The sequence below is a fragment of the Oncorhynchus nerka genome, linkage group LG10 (genome assembly GCF_034236695.1).
Source record: "Oncorhynchus nerka isolate Pitt River linkage group LG10, Oner_Uvic_2.0, whole genome shotgun sequence".
Taxonomy (NCBI): domain Eukaryota; kingdom Metazoa; phylum Chordata; class Actinopteri; order Salmoniformes; family Salmonidae; genus Oncorhynchus; species Oncorhynchus nerka.
The window spans coordinates 45383131-45409076 of record NC_088405.1 but is presented as its reverse complement, the minus strand read 5'-3'; the positions used below and the strand labels follow the sequence as shown (position 1 = coordinate 45409076).

The following is a 25946-nucleotide window of genomic DNA, read 5'->3' as shown; positions in this document are numbered from 1 at the left end:
GCACGTTAGCTCAACCGTCCCGGTGGAGGGACACCGATCACGTAGAGGTTATCTGACTTGCCTAGTTAAATAAAGGTTAAATTAAAATGTATAAATAGTGTACTACTTTTGACCAGGGCCCATAAGACTTTATAGGGGTAGGGTTCCATTTGGGATGTAACCAATCTCCTTCAGGTATTTACAGCTGTACCTTTATTGGATCAGGGGGGGGGGGCAGAGTGACTCAAAGCAATCATAGAAAGCATCTCTAAGTGGGGGCGCGAAGAGTTCACTGTAGATACACATCACACATCACACACACAATGAGATTTAAGAGAAAATAGTCCCATTACTCTCTCCCTCTCTTTTTTTGTTCTCTTTCTTGCCGGGCTGTCGATAATGGGAGGAGTGGGGAGATGAAAAGAGGTGAGAGTGTGGAAATAGAAAAGGGTTAGAAAAGGGTTTAGTCTTTTATTGTAAAAGTGACGGAGCGATGTCACAGGCAATTGGAAAGGTTTGGACAAAAGTGGTGCATTGTGGGTAATCAGGGTTTTGTGTCGTTTAGAGGCATGTAACATCCTCTTCCAAGAAATATAAATAGTTACACAAGCAATAAATACACAGTAAATAACGAATAACAATAACGAGTGAAAATAACATGGCTATATACAGGGAGTACCAGTACCAAGTCGATGTGCAGGGGTACGAGTTAATTGAGGTAGTTATGTATATATACTGTAGGTAGGGGTAAAGTGACGAGGCAAAAGGATAGATAAGAGGCAGTAGCAGCATTGTATGTGGTGACTGTGTGTGTGGGTTTGGCATCAGTATGCATGTGTGCTGCATGTTATGTGTGTGTGTGTGTGTGTGTGTGTGTGTGTGTGTGTGTGTGTGTGTGTGTGTGTGTGTGTGTGTGTGTGTGTCAGTGTACTCAGTGTACGTGTGTGTGGGTAGAGTCCAGTATGTGTGCATAGAGTCATTGCAGGAGAGGTAGTACAAAGAAGGGTCAATGCAGGTAGTCCAGGTAGTCATTTGATGAGCTATTTATCGGTCTAGTTTAGCAGTCTTATGGCTTGGGAGTGGGTCGTGTTGGTTTCAGACTTGGTGCACTGGTATCGCTTGCCTTGGCTGGCTAGAGTCTTTGACACTTTTTTGGGCCTTCTTCTGACACCGCCTGATATAGAGGTCCTGTATGGCAAGAAGCTCGGCCCCAGTGATGTAGTGGGCCATACTCACCACTCTCTGTAGGTGTCTTGCAGTTGCATTGTGAAGAAATAATGCAGCCGGCCAAGATGCTCTCAATGGTGCAGCTGTAGAACTTTTTGTGGATCTGAGGGCCCATGCCAAATCTTTTTAGCCTCCTGAGGGGTAAGAGGCATTGTCGTGCCCTCTTCACAACTGTTTGTGAATCATGTTAATACCTTAGTGATGTGGACACCGAGGGGTTTGAATCTCTCGACCCACTCCAGTACACTCTTAGAAAAAAGGTGCTGTCCAAAATCTTAAAGGTATCTTTTGCTGTCCCCATAGGAGAACCCTTTGAAGAACCCTTTTTGGTTGCAAGAACAACCCTTTTGATTCCCTTTAGAGTTCCATGTACTGTAAAACCCTTTCTACAGAGGGTTAACGTGGAATCCAAAAGGGTTCAACCTGGAACCCAAAAGCGTTCTGTTATGGAAAATCTATACTTGTGCTTTTCTATTTAGCAATTTCTATGTTCTACATTTGTGCTTTTCTATAAACCAATTTCTGTGTTCATGCAAGTGACTGACTGAACAAATCCTCACTAACAGTACCTGCAATTTGGCAGTACGCCCAGACCTTGTTTTGAGAACAAAAAATATCTCAGTTTCAAGGTCTCAGCTTAGAGAGAAGAAGCCTAGTGAGGTATAGGTCTGTCACATGTTATTAACCAGTATTAGTCTGTCACCTGATTGAAACAATACGGTAATGATGAATTAATTATGCTAAATCATGCAAATATAACTTATCTGTGTATAGCCGCATATAAGACAACTGCTTGGACTACCCCAGCAGAGCTTCTGACAGATGTTCACTATGGTGCAATACGTTTGTTGGAACCTCTCCAGCATGCTGATAATAAACATTGATTCATTTAAGATCGACTTTGAGTATCCCTAGTGGTAATTTCTATGACACGGTGTAGAATTTCCATGACGGTTCTACCTGGAACTTAAAAGGGTTTGCCTATGTGGACAGCTGGAAAACCCTTTGTTCACTCTTTTTTTCTAAGAATGTACAACCTCATTGACATGGATGAGGGCGTGCTCACCCCACCGTTTTCTGTAGTCCACGATCAGCTCCTTTGACTTGCTGACATTAAGGGAGAGGTTGTTGTCCTGGCGCCACACTGTCAGGTTTCTGACATCTTCCTTATAGGCTTCCTCATTTTCGTCTATGATCAGTTTGTCATGACTCTCTCTCCTGGGTGAGGATCAAAGGTGCCAGATCATCTAGTTCAATGGCCGACAGATAGCCAAACTCTCTCCTGGGGGAGTAGGCCCGGTTTATGACTTAACAACCAGATCGTAAATACCTTGCAGAAACTCTGCCTTTGGCTCTGCAGTACTGAGAATGGGATGTCTGAGTGTTACACAGAGAGACTACGTGAGACCACGTGAGCACAGACATTATGCCGGCGTGATGGAACACCCCCCCCCCCCCCTTTCAACCAGAGTGCTTAAAAAGGACTTGTAACGAAATGTACATTATACCAAAACGTGCCGGGCTGCTGCTTTCATAGCTGTACCCTGAATAATCAACCATTGAGACCAGTCAATGTGTAGTTCGGGCTGAATATGTTACCTATGGTTAAAGAAATCTCTACAGATGGAGGGATGGCTACACGTCCGACAAAGGGTTTTAACCTACAAGACCATAAAATGGTAAGACCCTCTGAAACTCTTCACAAGTGAAGAAGATTGTCACAAGTTTAGAGAGGAGTAGGCAGGAGGCAGTCACAGGTTCTGAACTACTGAGTTTATTAAGCGGGACGAAACCCAAAGTGCTAAATAATAAAATACTCAGGAAATAGTAGGAGAGATTCCTCTCAGAAAAAAAGAAAAATTTACAATGACCGACAAAGAAAAATGACAGAGGGAGTATATATGCAGTGATAGAGTGGGGATTGGAACCAGGTGGGACGGGACAAGTCCGGGGTTGATGAGTGAAGGACATTTGCCAGCAGCAGGTTTGGCAACAGCTAGAAGGCCGGCGACGCCGAACGCCTGAGCTGTACAGGCCAAAGCGAAGGCTGGTGTGACAAAGATGAAGACTACTGTTCACAGTCTACAGCTGTTTAAGTACTGGTAGTCTAGGAAACTCAACTGAAGACAAGAGGGGATGAACATTTCCCTCTCACCACAGTGTGGTACATCTTACGTATCCATTCTAACGACCACTCCAGAACAAAAGAAGCCTACAACTACAAAGGACCTTGTGACCTCTGGTGGACAAACCAGAGTGTTATACACCCCTCGAACTACTCGCCATAGACAGACAAGTGGTTTCAACAGAGAGACGACAGAAAGACATCTAAGCGTAAATAAACGTTGCATTGCTAAATCTGAATGGGCGGTTGTTAGGCTGCTAAATATCCATATTTACGGTGAGCGTGTTTTCCCAATGTATGTACAATAATTCCACTCACTTTGTCTCTCCCGCTCTATCTTTCCCCACACCATTTCCATTGTGTAACAAAAAAACATCATATCGGGTTAGTTCACAAGGGACTGTTTCATTGCATTATGTTAGTAATCAATCATCTGTAGTGTGTGTGTTTATGTATTTCTGTGTGATTATTTAGTTAGTTATTGAATAACTATTTTGAAGCTATTTTGTGTATCGCTGAATCATCATTTAGGCTAGGGTTCGTGCAGATTTACGAGGTCAATGATGTTCAGAATGAGACTGAGGAGGTAATAGTAATTGACTATCTATAGATGTTAATATATCTTGAAAGAGTTTAATTCGGGAGAGAGTAACTTGTTAAATACGTTATCCCATGGTGTCAGAAGTTATTAATGAGTTAATTGTTACATATTAATTGAATCATGTAATAATTAAACATAGTTCATTGATTTGATAAAATACCATTAATCTCATTCATGATAGTCACGTCACGACAAGTTATATCACAGTCGTGTCGTCAGCAAACTTGATGATGGTGTTGGAGTTGTGCGCGGCCACGCAGTCATGGTTGAACAGGGAGTACAGGAGGGGACTAAGAACACACCACTGAGGGGTCGCCATGTTGAGGGTCAGCCTGGTGGATGTGTTGTTGCCTACCATCATCCCTGGGGGGCGGCCCGTCAGGATGTCCAGGATCCATTTGCAGAAGGAGGTGTTCAGCCCCAGGGTCTTGAGCTTGGTGATGAGCTTGGAGCGGACTATGGTGTTGAATGCTGAGCTCCACCCACTCAAAACTGATTGTATCCCAAATGGCATGCTATTCCTTATTGTGCCCTATGGGCCCTGGTCAAAAGTAAGGCACTATTTTAATTTTTTACCTTTATTTTACTAGTCCAACGCTCTAACCACTAGGCTACCCTGCCGCCCCATAAAGAGAATAGGGTGCCCTTTTGGACGCAACCACTATCTAAGCTGGTCTAAAATTGAAAAAAAAATGTTATATTACTACAGTACTCAGAATCAATAAAGACACCAAAGAAGAGGGAAGGAAAATCTCCATATTATACATTTTCAAAAATACATTTTTAGTTTGGTCTATGAATTTTCTCCTAGTTTGCTGAAATGGTTGATTTCAATCAAGAGTAACGAGTGAGGTGGGAGGGGTATATTTTATAATAAGATGTGATGGAATTCCCTGTTTGCATTATTATACTAATGCTCTTAAAAAAAAATCTAAACGGTTCGCTGTTTCTACCTGGAACAATGTAAAGGGTACTTCTACAGTGATAAGCCGAATAACCCTTTATGGTTTTAGTTAGCACCTTTTAACTAAAACCACACACACCTATTTGTGTGTCTAAACCAGACAAAAGGTTCTGGTAGAAAGCAGTCATCAAGATTCACTCTGTGAAAACGGGCTTTTAACCAAAAATCCCTCCAACTCTTCCCCCTCTCCCGTTGCCATACTAAAATTCATTTCATGCCCCTTCTCTCAAACTGTGGGAACCATTTGGTGAGGAGAGGAGGAGGGGAAGCATAGAAGTGTAAGTAAGGAGATGAAGAGGCCAGGGGTGAGAAGGAAAGACTCCCACTATGACAGAATGCACCAAATTGAGAGAGAAAGAGAGGGAGAGTGAGAGAGACTTCTCACGGCTCAGTGAAGGGATATTCGGAATCTACATCTGGCTCAGAAAGACAAAGATGAAGAGGGAGAGAGAAGGAGCAAGTAATCTCCAAAGCATTGGCCTGGCAGGACTCCATCAACATTAAGAACATCTTCCATTCCTTTATCCTCCCAGGTTGCTCCCAAGGAAGTCTAACCGTTCTCTAAATATGAGGATCTCAGCAGGACCCTGTCATAATAAGCCTTAGGGCGGAGTATGGAAATGCACACCTGGCATATTATACCTCACATCCCAATGCCTTGAATTAAGTACCGATGATGTTTTCTATACTGTACCAGCATACATGATATCTTAATTCAACATTTGGGTACTGTATGTGACTGGGAAGGTTTACATCTAAAGAAAATGTAGAGTGGTGGTGTAGCTATATGTTCAGTTTAGGTCTCTCTCTCATCAGTCCCAGGCCTAAACACAAACAGACAGACCTTGACGGTGAAAGTGAATCCGGGTGAGTAGAGGGGGTTCTCTCTGTCCAGCTGTCCATTTACCGTCAGAGAGCCACTGATGTAGTCCAGAGCAAAGATACTGTTGGTATTGCCTGGAGGGATGAGAGAATAGGGGGAGAGAGGGAAAGGATGGACGAGAGGGGGGGTATTAGAGGTTGAGAGAGGGGAGGAGAGAAAGAGAGAGAGAGAGAGAGAGAGAGAGAGAGAGAGAGAGAGAGAGAGAGAGAGAGAGAGATGAGGGAAGAGATGAGCGAGAGAGAGGAAAGGGAGAGAGATTCAGTGATCCTCATCTCTCCAACTAATGTCTGTAGCGGTCATGAGATTTTGTCAGCCAGTGATTGTCATTGAAATAACTGCTGGTCTCATGGTAATTGACTATTAATTAACATCAACACATTCAGCATCTCCGTCTTCTACACATAGCCTACAAGCCACTGATGCGGACCTTTGGAACATCTATATATTAAAAAGTAAAAAAATCAATTTAATATAGCTTACACATTTCAAACTAAATTCTAGACCTTGAAGCTAGATCTGCAGAATTTTTTCATTGTTCCCCTCTAGTACGGGACGGATCTAGACCTGTGACACCAGGTGTGTGCAATTAATGATCAAGTAGAACATAAAACCAGCAGGCTCCGGACTTCGGAAAGAGCTGAGTACCTTAGGCCTACACCGTCACAATAAATCCATGATTTATTTTAGACAAAGTCTAAAGAAAACGGATTATGATTATAATAAATTATAATTATGATTATGAATAAAATGTAGCCTACATCAGAAAATAAGAATAGCATATTTTGAGTCTTCCTTACGTTAGGCCCTGATCTGGCTATGCCATTTGGCTGTGGGCTACATTAGTTCATTTAGCAGGCAAGATTTGCTTATAGTTCCAATGACATTATTGAATAGTAAGAACAATTATATTGAACATAGCTGAGTAAAATAGAAAGGATATTTTCCCCCAAACTATTTGGCAGAGTACGCATATGTGTTTACCAAAGAAACAGGTCCTCCTATATGCTTAATTTATATGCAACTTTAGTTGTGATACAAACGTTAGGCTATATGTTTACATTTATAATACATTCTAAGGAGGCATAATGCAAAAAAAAAATATTTGAAAAAGTTGCATGCTCTGTTTCTAGCGCAGGCTGCACACATTTCATCAGTCTCTCATTCACAATTTGACAAGCACTTGTGTCACACCCTAATCTATTTCACCTTTCTTTGTGCTTGTCTCCACCCCCCTCCATGTGTCGCCCACCTTCCCAATTATCCCCAGTGTATATTTATACCTGTGTTCTCTGTTTGTCTGTTGCCAGTTCATTTTGTTCGTCAAGCCTACCAGCATTTTTCTCCTTCCTGTCTGTCTCTAGTTTTTACTCGTTTTTGACCATTCTGCCTGCCCTAACCCTGAGCATGCCTGCCGTTCTGTACCTTGTCACATCACACTGGATTATTGACATCTGCCTGCCCTGACCCTGAGACTGCCTGCCATTTCTGTATTTTTTGGACTCCGATCTGGATTCCCGACTTCTGCCTGTCCTTGACCTGTTGTTCTAGTAAAAAACTTTTGTTACTTCAACATTGTCTGCATCTGGGTCTTCCCTAAAACGTGATCATACGAGTTGACTGGTCTGCTGGTGCCATCATAGGCTGGAGCCCCTTCTGCACACTCTCATTGCCTGGGGGCTCGGAATTTTCCCTGGACTTCTCCGCCATTCCCGCTGTCATGTCTTTGGCATCATTAAAGTGAAGAATCAAATCAATTCTCTGTAATTATTATTAGGTGATTAACCTCTTCAGTCGACCCTCTACTTTTTTGAACATTCTGTTAAAAATCGTGCAACATTTCAGCGCCCTGCTACTCATGCCAGGAATATAGTATATGCATTTGCTTAGTCTGTGTGGATAGAAAACACTCAGACGTTTAAAAAACTGGTTAAATCACTGCTGTGGCTTTACCAGAACGGCATTTACATCGAAAAGCACAGGAAAAACTGATCACTGAAAATGGGGAAAATATATCCATGCGCTACTTGAACCCATTGATAAACGTGAACCACAATTAATTGACTGAGGTTGCAGTACCTACAGCTTCCACAGGGTGTCTAGAGTCTTGTCATTTTTTTTTTCTTGGTCAAACACATACAGGACACCGTATCTAATCCGGTCTAGGACCGGATATTTTCGTTGAGTTTCTAGCCGGACATTTTTCCAGACGGACAGCTAATGATCTTTACATCGCCTCCTGATGAATTTTATCGCTTATTAACGTTTACTAATACCTAAAGTTGCATTACAAACGTATTTCGAAGTGTTTTGTGAAAGTTTATCGTCGACTTTTTGAATTTTAAAAAATGACGTTACGTTTTGAAACGATGTTTTTTTCGTTTATCACACAGTCTACATATAACGATATCTAGGCTTTATATGAACCGATTTAATCGAAATAAAGACCCAAATAGTGTTTATGGGACATCTAGGAGTGCCAACAAAGAAGATGGTGAAAGGTAATGAATGTTTTCTATTTTATTGTGCGGTTTGTGTAACGCCGAAATGCTAATTATTTTGTTTACGTCCCCTGTGGGTCTTTTGGGGTGTTGCATGCTATCAGATAATAGCTTCTCATGCTTTCGCCGAAAAGCATTTTAAAAATCTGACTTGTTGCCTGGATTCACAACGAGTGTAGCTTTAATTCGATACCCTGCATGTGTATTTTAATGAACTTTTGAGTTTTAACTAATACTATTAGCATTTAGCGTAGCGCATTTGCATTTCCAGAGCTCTAGTTGGGACGCAAGCGTCCCGAGTAGAAGCAACAGGTTAAACTAGTCATGTAAATGTAATTAACTAGGAATTCAGGGCTCCAAGGAAAATCTTCAGATTACAAAGTTATAATTTTCCTAATATAACTATTTTAATATCTGATCAATTAGTTTTCTTATTAATTAGTTGTTCTTTAACTCAAGTTAGTCTCATTCCAAACGTCACAAATTGTTGGTTATCTTCACAAACCCAGGCTTATTTACTAACTAACTAAATAATCACAGAAACACATAAACACACAAACAGTAGATATGGTTACAAGGAAATTATAGGGGAGGTTCCCTAGTGGGCTAAGCCGATATGACAGCTTGGTGGACAAAGGGAAGTGGGTGTGGACTGAAAAGGGCGGGAAAGACGACAAAAGGAGTCACTACACACCTTTGCAGATGAACGGTCATTCTTTTGGGAATAATTGCAATCAATTTATATGTACACCTAGTGTGTCGTCGTGATCTCTGTTGGAATCGTCATTCTGCGGAGAGTCCGTTCATCAGAGCATCTCTCTTTCTCTGCTTAGGTGGTTAGAATGGATACTTCAGAGTACCATTCTGAAATGTTCTCATACAAATAGATATTTTGGCAGTTTACGGTCATCGTGTCCCAGGTTGACATAATTCGCTGCAGACTAGTAATTATTATCTATGATTATCTATGATCTACTTATTCGGTAAAGATCGATAGTCTCAGAGTTTAACCATTTCCAGCCATGTAGCCAATGCTCCACGTGGTATGGTTAGGAATTCAACAACCATTACAACCTTAGCTTATACTGAGGTTTTTGTGGTCTAAACTCAACATGTGCCGCCTCGGTGTCCATTGAGGTGCCGCCTCGGTGTACGCTCGGTCTGTAGAGGATTTCCTCAGGAGGGGGTTGTATTCGTAACAGTAGAAAAGTGCTGTTCCATGATGCCAGATCATGTCTGTGTTCACGGGGGCTGGCCAATGACTTAGTTAGGGCTAGGGTCCTTCTTTCAGAATTTCCACCTGACTGACGTGCCCAAAGTAAACTGTCTGTTACCCAAGCCCAGAAGCCAGGATATGCATATAAATAGTATCATTGGATAGAAAACACTGTAAAAAAAAAGTTTGTAGAAATGTTAAAATAATGTATGAGACTATAACACAATTGATATGGTAGCCAAAAATCCAAAGAAAAACCAACTGGATTTTTTTCTTTTGAGATCCCATGCTCTTTCAATGGAAAGCTATGAGTCCTATGCAATTCCAGCTCCCAGATTGCAATTCCTATGGCTTCCACTAGATGTCAACAGTCTTTTTTCAAGGTTTCAGGATTGTTTCTTCCAAAATCAGGAAGAATTTTGAGTTTTGGTACCGGGAGTCACATTTGAAAATCAGTTTGTGGCCGAGAGACAAAGAGAACACTCACTTGCTAATTTTACTTTCCTATTGAACATATTTCTTTCCAAATGAAATATTATAGTTTATTTAGATTTTAGGGTGCCTGAGGATTACATAGAAACGTAGTTTGAACAAAGTTTAGCGATAGCTTTTTGGCTTTCTTTGTCTGCGTGTTGAACGAGTGGATTACTGAAATCGATGGCGCCAACTACACAGACTTTGTGGGATATAAAGAAGGATTTTATCTAACAAAACGACCATGCACGTTGTAGCTGGGACCCTTGGCATTGCAAACAGAGGAAGATATTCAAAAAGGAAGTGATTATTTAATCACTATTTGCAAATTTATGAAGACTATGCTGGTTGAAAAATATGTTGATGTGAGGTGCCGTCCTCAAACAATCGCATGGTATGCTTTCGCTGTAAAGCCTATTGTAAATTGGACAATGCAGTTAGATTAACAAGAATTCAAGCTTTTAACCGATATAAGATACTTGTATGTTCATAAATGTTTAATATTACGATTATTTATATGAATTGCGCACCCTCCAATTTCACCGGATGTTTTCACATTGAAGCTTTAACATCACCTTACATAATTTCAAAATAGTTTCATCTCTACTCATTCATTTTATACAAGAATTAGATGCAAACCCCATAATTGAGAAATGTACATATTCAGAGATATTGTTATGTGTGTTTTCTGTCCTCTCTGAGGTCACCAAATGAAACACACTCGTCATAACCATCCCTTAAGTGTCCACAGACCATTCCCACCTTCTCTCAAGTGGACATTTTGTATCAAATCCTCATTTTGGGGATTTAGGGGTTCGCCATTCATTACTCCGGATCCACAGACTCCCAGTGGACATGGTCTCTGACCAGGGCCCTCAGTTCTCATCCCAGTTCTGGTCGGTGTTCTGCACACTCATTGGGTCGTCGGCCCGCCTGTCCTCTGTGTTCCACCCCTAGTCCAATGGCCAGTCAGAGTGAGCCAACCAAGACCTGGAGATGACTCTTTGCTGCCTGGTCTCCATCAACCCAACCCCCTGGAGCCAGCAACTGGTGTGGGTCGAATACACCCGCAACACCCTTTCTTGCTCTGCCACAGGTCTCCCGCCCTTTGGTAATCAGCTCCCGCTCTTCCCCGAGTAGGAGGAAGAGGTCGGCATACCTTCAGCCCAGATGTTTGTCCGCTGCTGTCGTCATATCTGGAAGAGAGTCCGGTAGGCCCTTCTCAAGACCACTTCCAGGTATCAACGACAAGCGGACCGCCACCGGACCCTGGCTTTCCCGAATCTGCCCCTTTGGAAGCAGGTTTGTGAGGCCCAGTGTCCCCCGCCCCAAAACAATCCACCACCTGCACTCGAATAGCGAATGGACTTTACATGCAGTTGCTTTTTTAATATGCAAGGTAGGCTACACCATTTGTAAAGCAGATGAATGTGCTTAATTGTTAAGGATATGCTAACTGTGGATAACAGTCATTCAAGTTCAGCATTGCTAACTAGCAATACGATTCACATTTCTTGCTAGCTAACCAAATGACACATGCATCTCTCGCTGTAACCACTGAAAAAAGATATGAGAGGAAAATGTCAGTCACTCCCCAACTCCTCCAATGACATGACATCCTCCCAGCAGCTAGCTAGCTAGCTAATGTTATGCTTGGTGTTTTTAGCTTGCTAAATACATAGCTAGCTACACAAATAGATAAGCTAGACCAGAGATGTCAAATTCAATCAGCGCACGGGCCAAGTTAAATAAACACAACAAATTCTCGGGCCAGACATAGCCTTATTGTTTTTACAAAAAAACTTGCAACCACGACCCAAACTGGCCATGGTTTTATTAGTTTTATTAGGCTTTTTTTATAATGTCCAATTATGTACATAAGTTTGAAGTCGGAAGTTTACATACACTTAGTTTGGAGTCATTAATACTTTTATTTCAACGACTCATGTTAAAACCTCTTTGGGATAGGGGGCAGCATTTTTTACTTTTGGATAAATAGCGTGCCCAATTTCAACTTCCTGCTACTCATGCCAAGAATAAAATATATGGATATTAGTAGTAGATGTGGATAGAAAACACTCTGAAGTTTCTAAAACTGTTTGAATCATGTCTGTGAGTATAACAGCACTTATGTAGCAGGCAAAACCCCGAGGACTAACCATTCAGAAAAAAACATTTTTTGAGGTCACTGTCTACTCAATGAATTTTCATTGGGGAACTGGATTTCTCAGGCAGTGTTTTCAGTTCCTACCGCTTCCACTGGATGTCACCAGTCTTTAGAAAATGGTTGAGGTTATTCCTTTGTGAAAGTATGAAGTACGGCTATCTTGAAACAGTGTAACACTGTTGAGAGTTGTGCAAGACTAGAAAAGTAAGCATCAGTTTGTTGTTGTCCTGTATTGAAAACAGATAGACCCATCTTCAATTTGATCGATTATTAACGTTTAAAAATACCTAAAGTTGTGTTACAAAAGTAGTTTGAAATGTTTTGGCAAAGTTTACAGGTAACTTTTGAAATATTTTATAGTGACGTTGCGCAAATTGGAAGCTGTATTTTTCTGGATCAAACGCGCCAAATAAATTGACATTTTGGATATATATGGACGGAATTAATCGAACAAAATAACCATTTGTGATGTTTATGGGACATATTGGAGTGCCAACAAAAGAAGCTCGTCAAAGGCAAGGCATGATTTATATTTTATATCTAAGTTTTGTGTAGCGCCTGCAGTGTTGAAATATTATTTCTCTCTTTGTTTACTGCTGTGCTATCATCAGATAATAGCTTCTTATGCTTTCCACCGAAAAGCCTTTTTGAAATTTGACATGTTGGCTGGATTCACCAATGAGTGTAGCTTTAAATTGCTATCTTACATGTATGATTTAATGAAAGTTTTAATTTTATAGTATTTTATTTGAATCTGGCGCTCTGCATTTGCATCCCCCCTATCCGAGATGTTTTAACAAACTATAGTTTTGTCAAGTTGGTGAGGACATCTACTTTGTGCATGACATAAGTCATTTTTCCAACAATTGTTTACAGACAGATTATTTCACTTATAATTCACTGTATCACAATTCCAGTGGGTCACTAAGTTAACTGTGCCTTTAAAACTTATTATGGCTTAGATCCCGCTAACGGGATCGATATGACAACAGCCAGTGAAAGTCCAAATTCGAAACAACAGAAATCTCATAATTAAAATTGTTCTAACATACAAGTATTTTACACCATTTTAAAGATAAACTTGTTGTTAATCCCACCAGATTTCAAAAAGGCTTTAGGAAGAAAGCACACCAAAAGATTATGATAGGTCTCCACCTAGTCGCATAAAAACACAGCCATTTTTCCAGCCAAAGAGAGGAGTCACAAAAAGCAGAAATAGAGATAAAATGAATCACTAACCTTTGATGATCTTCATCAGATGACACTCATAGGACTTCATGTTACACAATACATGTATGTTTTGTTTGATAAAGTTAATATTTATATCCAAAGATCTCAGGTTACATTGGCGCGTTAAGTTCAGTAATGTTTTGCTTCCAAAACATGCAGTGATTTTGCAGAGAGCCACATCAATTTACAGAAATACTCATCATAAATGTTGATGAAAATACAAGTGTTCTGCATGGAACTTTAGATCAACCTCTCCTTAATGCAGCCACTGTGTCAGATTTCAAAAAAGCTTTACTGAAAAAGCACACCATGCAATAATCTGAGTATAGCGCTTAGACCACAAAACAAGCCATACAGATATCCACCATGTTGTGGAGTCAACAGAAGTCAGAAATAGCATTATAAATATTCACTTACCTTTGATGATCTTCATCGGAATGCACTCCCAGGAATCTCAGTTCCACAATAAATGTTTGATTTGTTCAATAATGTCCGTCATTTATGTCCAAATACCTCCTTTAAGTTTGCACATTTAGTACACAATCCAAACTCACGAGGCAAGTCCAGGCGAAAGTTCAGACAAAAAGTCATATTACAGTTCGTAGAAACATGTCAAATGAAATATAGAATCAATCTTTACAATGTTTTTTTCATAAATCTTCAATAATGTTTCATCCGGAGAATTCCTTTATCTATAGAAATGCAATGGAACAGAGCAAACTCTCAGGTGAGCACGCGTGATCAGCTCGTGGCACTCTGCCAGACCCCTGACTCAATCAGCTCTCATTCCCCCCTCATTCACAGTAGAAGAATCAAACAATTTTCTAAAGACTGCTGACATGTAGTGGAAGCCTTAGGATGTGCAATTTGACCACGTAAACACTACATATTTGATAGGCAATGACTTGAAAAACTACAAACCTCAGATTTTCCACTTCCTGGTTGGATTTTATCTCTGTTTTTTACCTGCCATATGAGTTCTGCTATACTCACAGACATCATTCAAACTGTTCAGAAATCTCAGAGTGTTTTCTATCCAAATATACTAATAATATGCATATATTAGCAACTGGGCCTGAGTAGCAGGCAGTTTACTCTGGGCACCTTATTCATCCAAGCTACTCAATACTGCCCCCAGCCATAAGAATTTTTAAACAGCTTGGGAAATTCCAGAAAATTATGTCATGGCTTTAGAAGCTTCTGATAGGCTAAATTACAAAATTTGAGTCAATTGAAGGTGTACCTGTGGATGTATTTCAAGGCCTACCTTCAAACTCAGTGCATCTTTGCTTGACATCATGGGAAAATCAAAAGAAATCAGCCAAGACCTCAAAAAATAATTGTAGTCTGGTTCATCCTTGGGAGCAATTTCCAAATGCCTGAAGGTACCACGTTCATCTGTACAAACAATAGTACGCAAGTATAAACACCACGGACCACACAGCTGTCATTCCGCTTAGGAAGGAGACGCGTTCTGTCTCTTAGAGAACGTACTTATGTGCGAAAAGTGCAAATCAATCCCAGAACAACTTCAAAGGACCTTGTGAAGATGCTGGAGGAATCAGGTAGCAAAGTATCGGCCTTAAAGGCCGCTCAGCAAGGAAGGAGCCACTGCTCCAAAACTGCCACAAAAAAATCCAGACTATGGTTTGCAAATGCACATGGGGACAAATATTTAGAGAAATGTCCTCTGGTCTGATGAAACAAAAGTAGAACTGTTTGGCCATAATGACCATCGTTATGTTTGGCGGCAAAAGGGGAGGCTTGCAAGCCAAAGAACACCATCCCAACTGTGAAGCATGGGGTTGGCAGCATCATGTTGTGGGGGTGCTTTGCTGCAGGAGGGACTGCAGAATAGATGGCATCATGAGACTGGAAAATTATGTGGATATATTGAAGCAACATCTCAAGACATCAGTCTAGGAAGTTAAAGCTTGGTTGCAAATGGGTCTTCCAAATGGACAATGACAACAAGCATACTTGGGGCAAAATGGCTTCAGGACAACAAAGTCAAGGTATTGGAGTGGCCATCACAAAGCCCTGACCTCAATCCTATAGAATCCTGTAGTTTTGGCAGAACTGAAAAAGCATGTGTGAGCAAGGAGGCCTACACACCTTACTCAGTTACACCAGCACTGTCAGGAGAAATGGGCCAAAATTCACCCATCTTGTTGTGGGAAGCTTGTGGAAGGCTACCTGAAATGTTTGACCCAAGTTAAACAATTTAAAGTCAATGCTACCAAATTCTAATTGAGTTTATGTAAACTTCAGACCCACTAGGAATGTGATAGAATAAATAAAATCTGAAATAAATCATTCTCTCTACTAGTATTCTGGCATTTTACATTCTTAAAATGAAGTGGTGATCCTAACTGACTTAAGACAGAGAATTGTTACTTGGATTAAATATGAGGAATTGCGAAAAACTGAGTTTAAATGTATTTAGCTAAGGTGTATGTAAACTTCTGACTTCAACTGATGCTGTATATCTAATTTTGACATATTACAACAAATGAAGAGATAAATAATATTTGTCCATCCTTTGCTGCTGTGCTTGCAGATGTGCGTAAAATGCTGCGACCCTAATCAAAAAAGTATTTCTCCAAATAACAAAAACATAAGTAGAGGTTTGTTGCAACATTTCAACTTCAAAGATATAAAAAAAAAAATTGCACTGCATGGATCAATGGTGCGGTTGAATACAGCATTGTTGTCTGGTAAACTAAAATGTATTGTAGCTGAGAAGCTAGTCTAGGCTACTGCTCAAATGTTGTTGTAATAGGTCTACATGTTTCTCCTTTGCATGATGTTCATAAAGGAGATGGCTCTGTTGACTGTTGACTCATTTATGATCGCTTGTGTCCTATCCAGCCTGCAGACCTTGTGTTTGCGCTAGTCCATTAGCAACATTACGGCTGACTTGTGATCATTGCACTTGCTAGTTTGATTGTATTGACTTTCCAGCCTTAGTTACAGTCGTAAAGGTGAGAGGTTAGCATGTCTTGGGGGTATACAATTTGTGAATCATCTGCACAACTGGACAGTTTTTGGGGGTTTTGGAAACATATATTTTCTGATGTCCCCACACTGCACACTGCCCTAACCCATCTGGACAAGAGGAATACCTATGTGAGAATGCTGTTCATCGACTACAGCTCGGCATTTAACACCATAGTGCCCTCCAAGCTCGTCATCAAGCTCGAGACCCTGGGTCTCGACCCTGCCCTGTGCAACTGGGTACTGGACTTCCTGACGGGCCGCCCCCAGGTGGTGAGGGTAGGCAACAACATCTCCACCCCGCTGATCCTCAACACTGGGGCCCCACAAGGGTGCGTTCTGGGCCCTCTCCTGTACTCCCTGTTCACCCACGACTGCGTGGCCACGCACGCCTCCAACTCAATCATCAAGTTTGCGGACGACACAACAGTGGTAGGCTTGATTACCAACAATGACGAGACGGCCTACAGGGAGGAGGTGAGGGCCCTCGGAGTGTGGTGTCAGGAAAATAACCTCACACTCAACGTCAACAAAACTAAGGAGATGATTGTGGACTTCAGGAAACAGCAGAGGGAACACCCCCTATCCACATCGATGGGACAGTAGTGGAGAGGGTAGTAAGTTTTAAGTTCCTCGGCGTACACATCACAGATAAACTGAATTGGTCCACCCACACAGACAGCATCGTGAAGAAGGCGCAGCAGCGCCTCTTCAACCTCAGGAGGCTGAAGAAATTCGGCTTGTCACCAAAAGCACTCACAAACTTCTACAGATGCACAATCGAGAGCATCCTGTCGGGCTGTATCACCGCCTGGTACGGTAACTGCTCCGCCCACGACCGTAAGGCTCTCCAGAGGGTAGTGAAGTCTACACAACGCATCACCGGGGAAAAACTACCTGCCCTCCAGGACACCTACACCACCCGATGTCACAGGAAGGCCATAAAGATCATCAAGGACAACAACCACCCGAGCCACTGCCTGTTCACCCCGCTATCATCCAGAAGGCTAGGTCAGTACAGGTGCATCAAAGCTGGGACCGAGAGACTGAAAAACAGCTTCTATCTCAAGGCCATCAGACTGTTAAACAGCCACCACTAACATTGAGCGGCTGCTGCCAACATACTGACTCAACTCCAGCCACTTTAATAATGGGAATTGATGGGAAATTATGTAAAATATATCACTGTTTACATACCCTACATTATTCATCTCATATGTATACGTATATACTGTACTCTATATCATCTACTGCATCTTTATGTAATACATATATCACTAGCCACTTTAACTATGCCACTTTGTTTACATACTCATCTCATATGTATATACTGTACTCAATACCATCTACTGTATCTTGCCTATGCCGCTCTGTACCATCACTCATTCATATATCTTTATGTACATATTCTTTATCCCCTTACACTTGTGTCTGTAAGGTAGTAGTTTTGGAATTGTTAGCTAGATTACTTGGTTATTACTGCATTGTCGGAACTAGAAGCACAAGCATTTCGCTACACTCGTATTACCATCTGCTAACCATGTGTATGTGACAAATACAAATTGATTTGATATGATTTGATTTGATGTTCCCACCAGACTATTCCCAAAACCAAATTAAACATTTAAAGAACAGACAAATGTTTTCATGGAACATTCTTGCAACATCAGGCAGATGTTTTATACAAACATTGTATAATCTTCAGCACGACTGGACAGTATTTGTGTTATGAGAACATTTGCCGCAACCTGTTCTGGTAACTTTCACAATTTTGGTTTGCTGGGAAAACATTACTGGTACATTTTATTATTATATTACTTTGGAAACCTAATGAGAACTTTTGTGGAATGTTCTGTGGTGGTTATTACAGATATTTCTGCACAACATTTTTGTGAATGTTAGGAGAACATTTCAAAGATATTTCATAAAAAAATGTTTTTGAAAATGTTATTATCCTAAATGTTATCCTAATATCAGGTAAAACCCAAACTACAACATTAGGGAAATCTTAGCTAATATTCTAGGAATGTTCCCGGTTTGCTGGGGAGAAGAGGCAGTCTGCGAGAAGGAGGAGGAGGAGGTATGCCCTGTGGGTAATTAAGCTGGATTGAGGGCAAGAGGTGGAGAGAGCAGCGGGAGAGGAGGGAGAGAGGGACTGGGACTGCTAGAGTCAATAGTCAGTCACCCTACTCAAAATGAAGTCACAGCAGAGAACGAGCGTGTGCGCTGGGGGTGGGGGAGTAAACAGAGATTAGTGGTGGGCACCAATATCGATATTTCAGGGTAGGGGTTGGGGTTAGCAAGTGGCCATCTCTCTTGGTGGAAGGCAGATTAGCTGGGTGTGCAGCACCGTGTAGAGAGGGTTTTGACTTTGACTGCCTCAGATGCCTTTCTCCGCGGCACCGTGGCCTGCAAAGGTTGGCCAAAGAGACAGATTGAAATTATACAGATTGCCTCCTGGGTCTCATTAAGAAAAATATATTTATATTCTAATTGCTGTTGTGACAAAAAGAGTGCTCCTCTTCTCCCATTCGCAATGACATTGAGATTGGACCTCTGGAGGGGGAAGAGGCAGTGTCACATGTAGGCAGGCAGGCAGGCAGGCAGGCACATGCACACACACACACAATTGCAGACAGGCACGTATGCAGGCGGGCAGACAGGCACTCACACATACACACAGAATGCTGCTCATTCACAAGCACACAGACACGCACAGAATGGTGCTAATTCACAAGCGCACAAACAGACACAGACACACACATCCCGCTAAAAACATGTTTACACACACCTGATGTATTCCAACTCCCAATTACACACTTACTTTCTATTTGCATGTGGAATGGAAAGTGTGTGTATATCAATATGTGTCAGAGTGTGTGGGCTGTGGAGCAAAGTGACAGGGGTTGATACTATGAAGCTCTCACATTACCAACTGTAGTGGACTGGAATATAAGAAATGCATTGTTTCTCAAGAAGCATGACACGCACGCACGCACGCACGCACGCACGCACGCACACACACACACACACACACACACACACACTTACTTGTTTTACTATTCTTGTGGGGACTAAACAATTGATTCCCATTCAAAATCCTATTTACCGAACCCCATACCCAAAATCTTAATTTAGGGTTCGGTGGGGGCCCAATTAGGTGACAGAGGGGCCACCAACACAAAGAAGTTCAAGAAGAAATTATGTATTTATTTGCCCTGTCTAGTTTTGTCTGTAGTTTTTAAAATTATATTTATTTAATTTCTTATAATAAGTACTTTAAAGTAGCACTTAGTTTTTCAGTCCTTAATCGCTTTATCCCCTGGTGTGATTTTTCAATATTTACTATATTATTTACTTATTCAATTATTTATCTATTCATTTATTGATCCAGCTTGCATTCTTTATTGCTGTTATTTGTTCCACTTGTTTACACTCACCACTTAATCAACCCTCGTCTTCCTTTCTTTGAACTGTCGCAGGTGACCCCTCTGAGCTCTTGGCCTCCATTGATGCCTCAGGCAAACAACCGCCCCATGTTCCCCCACCCTTTCCATACCAGACTGACTTGACATATACATATGCAGACCGAGCAGGAAGTTACAATAGGCCCGTGCAAACCAAGGTTTAATACCAGCACAAACAGAAATCCTCTTAAACCTAATTACTAACTCTAAACCTAATCCCTAACCCTAATTGTAACCCTAACCTTAAACCTTATTCCTAAGCCTAAAATAGCCTTTTTCCTTGTCCGCAATTTCCTTGTTTTACTATCCTTGTGAGAACTTCTGGTCTCCACAAGGATGGTAAAACCAAACACACACGCGCTGGTGCGTACATTTCCCGTTTTCACATGCAAATAGGAAAGTTAGTGTGTGATTACTTGTAGTGGAATTGTTGGAATACAACAGTGATCTTGTTGCCGATTACCAATACTACAGCCTTGGCTGGGTCTCATGTTAAATCACTATTTGGATAGAACTTACATAGGAGTTAATAGGTAGGATTGCGATACTGTAACATATCCATATAGTAGGCTATGTTACTGTTACATATAGTAAGCAAGTCTCATTGACTTGATATGTGCTGTAGACCAGCAAGGCAGCATTCACTGCTGAGAGAAGAGATATTGAAATTCTCAACATCTGTTTGCTAAGAGCAACATCTGTTTGCTATGAGTGCATTGAATCACAAAAGTGGAGAACATACTGCACACGTGTAATTATTTTGGGGGGGATTGTGCTTTGAGAACTGGAAACAGACATATCTGGTGAGTTCAATCAAGTGTGTGGCAAGGTGATGACAATAACACTATTTTGCGTCCCAAATTACACCCTATTCCCTATTTAGTGCACCACTTTGTCACACACAAAAAGTTGAGCACTATGGAATCTTGTGTGATTCAGGGCGTAGCCAATGACTCTCACAGCAGTGAGCTTTGGAGGACAGCATGCAGCGAGAGTTCTCACATTTTAATTATTATGATTAAGCCAAGGAGATATGTTTTCCCAATGTTTTAACAAGGTTCTGACAAGGGCTGTGGCGGTCAAGCAAATAACTGTCGGTCTCACGGTAAGTGACTGTTAATTAACATAAATACATTTAGTATCTCCTGGCTTCCAAACATAGTCTACGAGCCATTGATGCAGACCTTTGGAGCATCTACATTTTAAAAAGTCTAATAGATTCAGGTAATATAGTCTACACCTTCACAATAAATCCATTATTTATGATATGAAGAAAATGTAATATATTTCAGAAGAACAGAATAGTATATTCTTGAGTTGTCCTTATGTGAGGTCCTGATCTGGCTATGCAAATTGGATTTGGACTACACTAGTTAATTTAGCAGAAAATATTTGCTTAGAATTCTGTGGCATTTTCTGGTCTTTCTCACAGGCTACAAGTAAAGACAGACACATCGGGGATGCAACTGCGCACGTCCTTATCTAGGTGCATATGGAAGATATTGGAAGAATTGTCCACATTTACTTTTTGTCAGCCAACAAGATGAGTAGGCCTAAAAAACAGCAAAAACATTAGCCTACATGTATATCAATCTACTCTCCCCCGTAAGTACAAAAGTCAACCTGTTCTATTCTGTGCAAGAAATAATATTCCAAACATTTGTGGGATGCGATAGATCCTAAATGAATACAACCACGAGCATCAAAAAACCTTTTTACGCAATGTGGCTGACGCAACAGATCAGAACGTTTAGCTTAGCTAAACTATTAGGCTATTCTTCACATTATAAGCGCAGCAATGAGCATATGACAGTAGGCTATAAGCACAAATTTTCCATTAGCAGGAAAACATCATTATCAAAAATGACTGCAAATGTGATTATGTATGTTATGCCTTTATTATAAAGGTGCATTTTATGGTGAAAATGATCTTCCCAGTTAGGCTGTACACCCCTTGTAAAGTGGATTAATGTGCATAATTTTAAGAAGATATTTGGCCGCTTTAGGTGATACAAACCTTATCAAAACATATAGACCTATGGGCTAGGCTACTATGATGAGTCGGTATCTTTAAAATGTATTTTAGAAAGTTAGTGGAAAAAAATAGCGAGATAAATAAATAATCAAGATGAACCTGTAATAACAATGTGGATCAGGAAGGAGATAAGTGGAGAGTAGCGTCCCAAGTGGCACCCTATTCCTTATATAGGGCACTACTTTTGACCAGGGAAGAGGGGGCCATTTGGGATGTACACTGGTAGTGTGTTAACAACACAAGTTACAGTCACATCTGACTGTTCGCTAGCCACTCTACAGAAGATTATTCAACTGGAATGTTTTCCCTTTCCTCCCTACCTTGATCCATTTGGCTGACCCCTGTCATGAAATCTTGAGAAAGTATTTTTTTTTAAGTTATCGTGGAATAGTATCTCAAACTTAATTTCTCTGTTCTACATTTCAACTTCTATTTCCGTCTTTGATTCTTGTAGTCGTTTTATTTTCTCTGAGTGTAGGATTCCAGCTTTGAAAGGAGCATGTTGTAGTGGATTGTAAGACTTTGAACCAACATATGTCTGGATTTCAAACAGATTTCTCCTTTGTTTTTCAAGCTGCTGCTGAATTAAATAAAATATTAATAAGTAACACACACTCACAGTATTGATAGGCATCTGCATTGATGATAGTGTGTGCATTGGTGACAGTCCCAAGACATTGTATTTATTATGTAGTGTGCATATGACCTTCTAACAGACAGACTAACTGATAAGTATGGGTCCTCTATTACTGTTACATAATATGTATAATATCTGTATAGGTACTATATTATATAGAGATGTTTATTATTTATTATTTTATTCATAGTTGAATGGAATCATAACAGGGCTTAGATTTATCTGTGTACCAAATGGCACTCTATGGGCCCTGGCTAAAAGAAGTGCACTAAATAGGAAATAGGGTGCCCTTTGGGATGGACCCCCAGTGAACTACACATCCTCTCCTCAGAGAGATTACAGGAAGCACCCAGTCTGAGCGCTGTTAGCCCCAAAGTGGCTAACTGAAAAACTTACAGAAATCCCCCGGGCAGACTTCAGAGCTCCCTATAAAATAAGCAGGTATTAGCCTTAGCCAATGTTACAGCTTGTAGCTGATACAGAGTTACAGACCCAAGCCTGAAGAAAAGGGAATCAGAGTATCTAACCATACTGAGGGATAGAGATATGTGTGGAGATGAGAGGGGAATGGTGGGAAATAATCGCCTTTTCTTGCTTATCTGTGCGTCCAGGCGGGAAATGTTGTGGCTGTACCTGGCTGACCTGTGTGCTGGGGCAGTTGTACGACAAGGCCAGCAGGCCCCCCCCCCCCCCCAATCTAACATTGTCTGTCTCCTACAAACATGCATACAAACACACACACACACACACAAAAACACACACGCACACACACTCATGCACACACACGCATCCACACACACTCTGAGGGGGGACAGGCTGGCTGTTTGGGCAGCAGGCCAGATGGGAGGAGGTGTATTGTTCAGTTCCACCCCTCAGTCTCCGGTCACTGGGTTACACACCTGCTTGCCTTTGGCTACAGATGCTATATGCAAAGACACATCTGCGTTTTTTACAGTAAAAGAAAATGGGAGTCTTGTGTTTTAAATTGCATTTTAAAATCATAATGCATACTCAAACCTTTAACTCCTACTACTCTAGTTGGAATGTTGAGAGAGATGCTTAAGATGTGGATTAGTTCTGTAAGTGTGTGTGCACGAGAGAAATATAGTAAGAGACAGGTTGAGTTTTTGCCTGTGGTGCTCAATACTGTACATACAAGCGCAGCTGAACATTTGCCCATATCTTTTCATGGCTCCATAAGATTACTCCACCTACAGCCACAGAAGATGAGGCAGCTGAGTGTGTGGGGCTGGCTGCATGGGCCTCATCTGGGCATTCAGACTGGCAAGACTGGCAGTCCCAGAGGTCATCACTGTGATGTACTGTGCATCCCCCTGACCAAGCCTGTTTGATCATGGATGTATGTCTGTGTGTCTGTCATGCATGTCTGTCTGTCTGTCTTTCTGGGTATGGGACATAGGCTTTGAGGGACAAGAGGGGCCAGGGGGGACTTATTCCAGGACTAGGGGCTGGGGTAATGTGTGCTGTACTTTGCATAAGAATCAGGGTGAAAGTTCTGGCACCTAAATATAAACAGTATCAAACTAAATCACGGTGTATTGGTAGTGTACACAGATTTGCAAAAGTTATCGCAGGTGCAGCAAAATGCATGTGTTTCTAGCTCCATCAGGACAGTAATACAATAATTAAAACAATACACACAATGTGTTGATCCAGCTTCAAATTTCCTGATATTTACTAGAAATAAGTCTATCATATAATGTTAAGCAATTTAACAACCTGTATAGCAGTTTATCCAATTCCAAGATATGCTTATTTTCTACCTTTCATTTGAATGTTCGCAGTGTTCCTAAAAGACATGACCACCTTGTTCATTATCTGTCTACTCTTAGGCATGAATTTTCCATTGTTGCCCGTTCAGAAACATGGCTGACCGAAAAGACAACCATGCTTTATGACATGTCTCCTTATAATGCTGTTCACCACTGTAGAACATTAAGAGTGGGAGGAGTGTCCATTTTTGTTCATAAACATTTTAAATTCTTTGTAACAGAGGACCTCGCAATTACATCAGATAACCTTGATGTTTAATCTCTTTTCAAATAAGTTCCCACCTGTTAATTTTTTGGTAGTAAAAAAGTGTTAATTGAGGAGTACACCACGTCAGTCACTGGCTTTATCAATAGGTGCATCAAGGGGTTGTCCCCACAGTGACTGTACGTACATACCCAAACCTGAAGCCATGGATTAAATTCGCACTGAGCTAAAGGGTAGAGCTGTCACTTTCAAGGAGCGGGACTCTAACCTGGAAGCTTATAAGAAATCCCGCTATGCCCTCCGACGAACTATCAAACAGGTGAAGCTTTTATTTATTTATTTATTTCACCTTTATTTAACCAGGTAAGCAAGTTGAGAACAAGTTCTCATTTACAATTGCGACCTGGCCAAGATAAAGCAAAGCAGTTCGACACATACAACGACACAGAGTTACACATGGAGTAAAACAAACATACAGTCAATAATACAGTAAAAAAACAAGTCTATATACAATGTGAGCAAATTAGGTGAGAAGGGAGGTAAAGGCAAAAAAGGCCATGGTGGCAAAGTAAATACAATATAGCAAGTAAAACACTGGAATGGTAGTTTTTCAATGGAAGAATGTGCAAAGTAGAAATAAAAATAATGGGGTGCAAAGGAGCAAAATAAATAAATTAATTAAATACAGTTGGGAAAGAGGTAGTTGTTTGGGCTAAATTATAGGTGGGCTATGTACAGGTGCAGTAATCTGTAAGATGCTCTGACAGTTGGTGCTTAAAGCTAGTGAGGGAGATAAGTGTTTCCAATTTAAGAGATTTTTGTAGTTCGTTCAGTCATTGGCAGCAGAGAACTGGAAGGAGGGCGGCCAAAGAAAGAATGGTTTTGGGGGTGACGAGAGATATACCTGCTGGAGCGTGTGCTACAGGTGGGAGATGCTATGGTGACCAGCGAGCTGAGATAAGGGGGACTTTACCTAGCAGGGTCTTGTAGATGACATGGAGCCAGTGGGTTTGGCGACGAGTATGAAGCGAGGGCCAGCCAACGAGAGCGTACAGGTCGCAATGGTGGGTAGTATATGGGGCTTTGGTGACAAAACGGATTGCACTGTGATAGACTGCATCCAATTTGTTGAGTAGGGTATTGGAGGCTATTTTGTAAATGACATCGCCAAAGTCGAGGATTGGTAGGATGGTCAATTTTACAAGGGTATGTTTGGCAGCATGAGTGAAGGATGCTTTGTTGCGAAATAGGAAGCCAATTCTAGATTTAACTTTGGATTGGAGATGTTTGATATGGGTCTGGAAGGAGAGTTTACAGTCTAACCAGACACCTAAGTATTTGTAGTTGTCCACGTATTCTAAGTCAGAGCCGTCCAGAGTAGTGATGTTGGACAGGCGGGTAGGTGCAGGTAGCGATCGGTTGAAGATCATGCATTTAGTTTTACTTGT

At 41.2% G+C, this 25946-nt stretch overlaps 1 protein-coding gene across 1 annotated transcript in view; it reads right to left on the bottom strand.

Annotated features, from left to right (window-relative positions):
- The window catches only part of LOC135573707 (cadherin-23-like), a 199728-nt gene that overhangs the window by 20780 nt on the left and 153002 nt on the right, over nt 1-25946 (bottom strand). The window contains exon 8 of the mRNA XM_065023313.1: nt 5741-5853. Within this exon, the coding sequence (XP_064879385.1) occupies nt 5741-5853 (113 nt within the window). The remainder of the gene's footprint in view (nt 1-5740; nt 5854-25946) is intronic.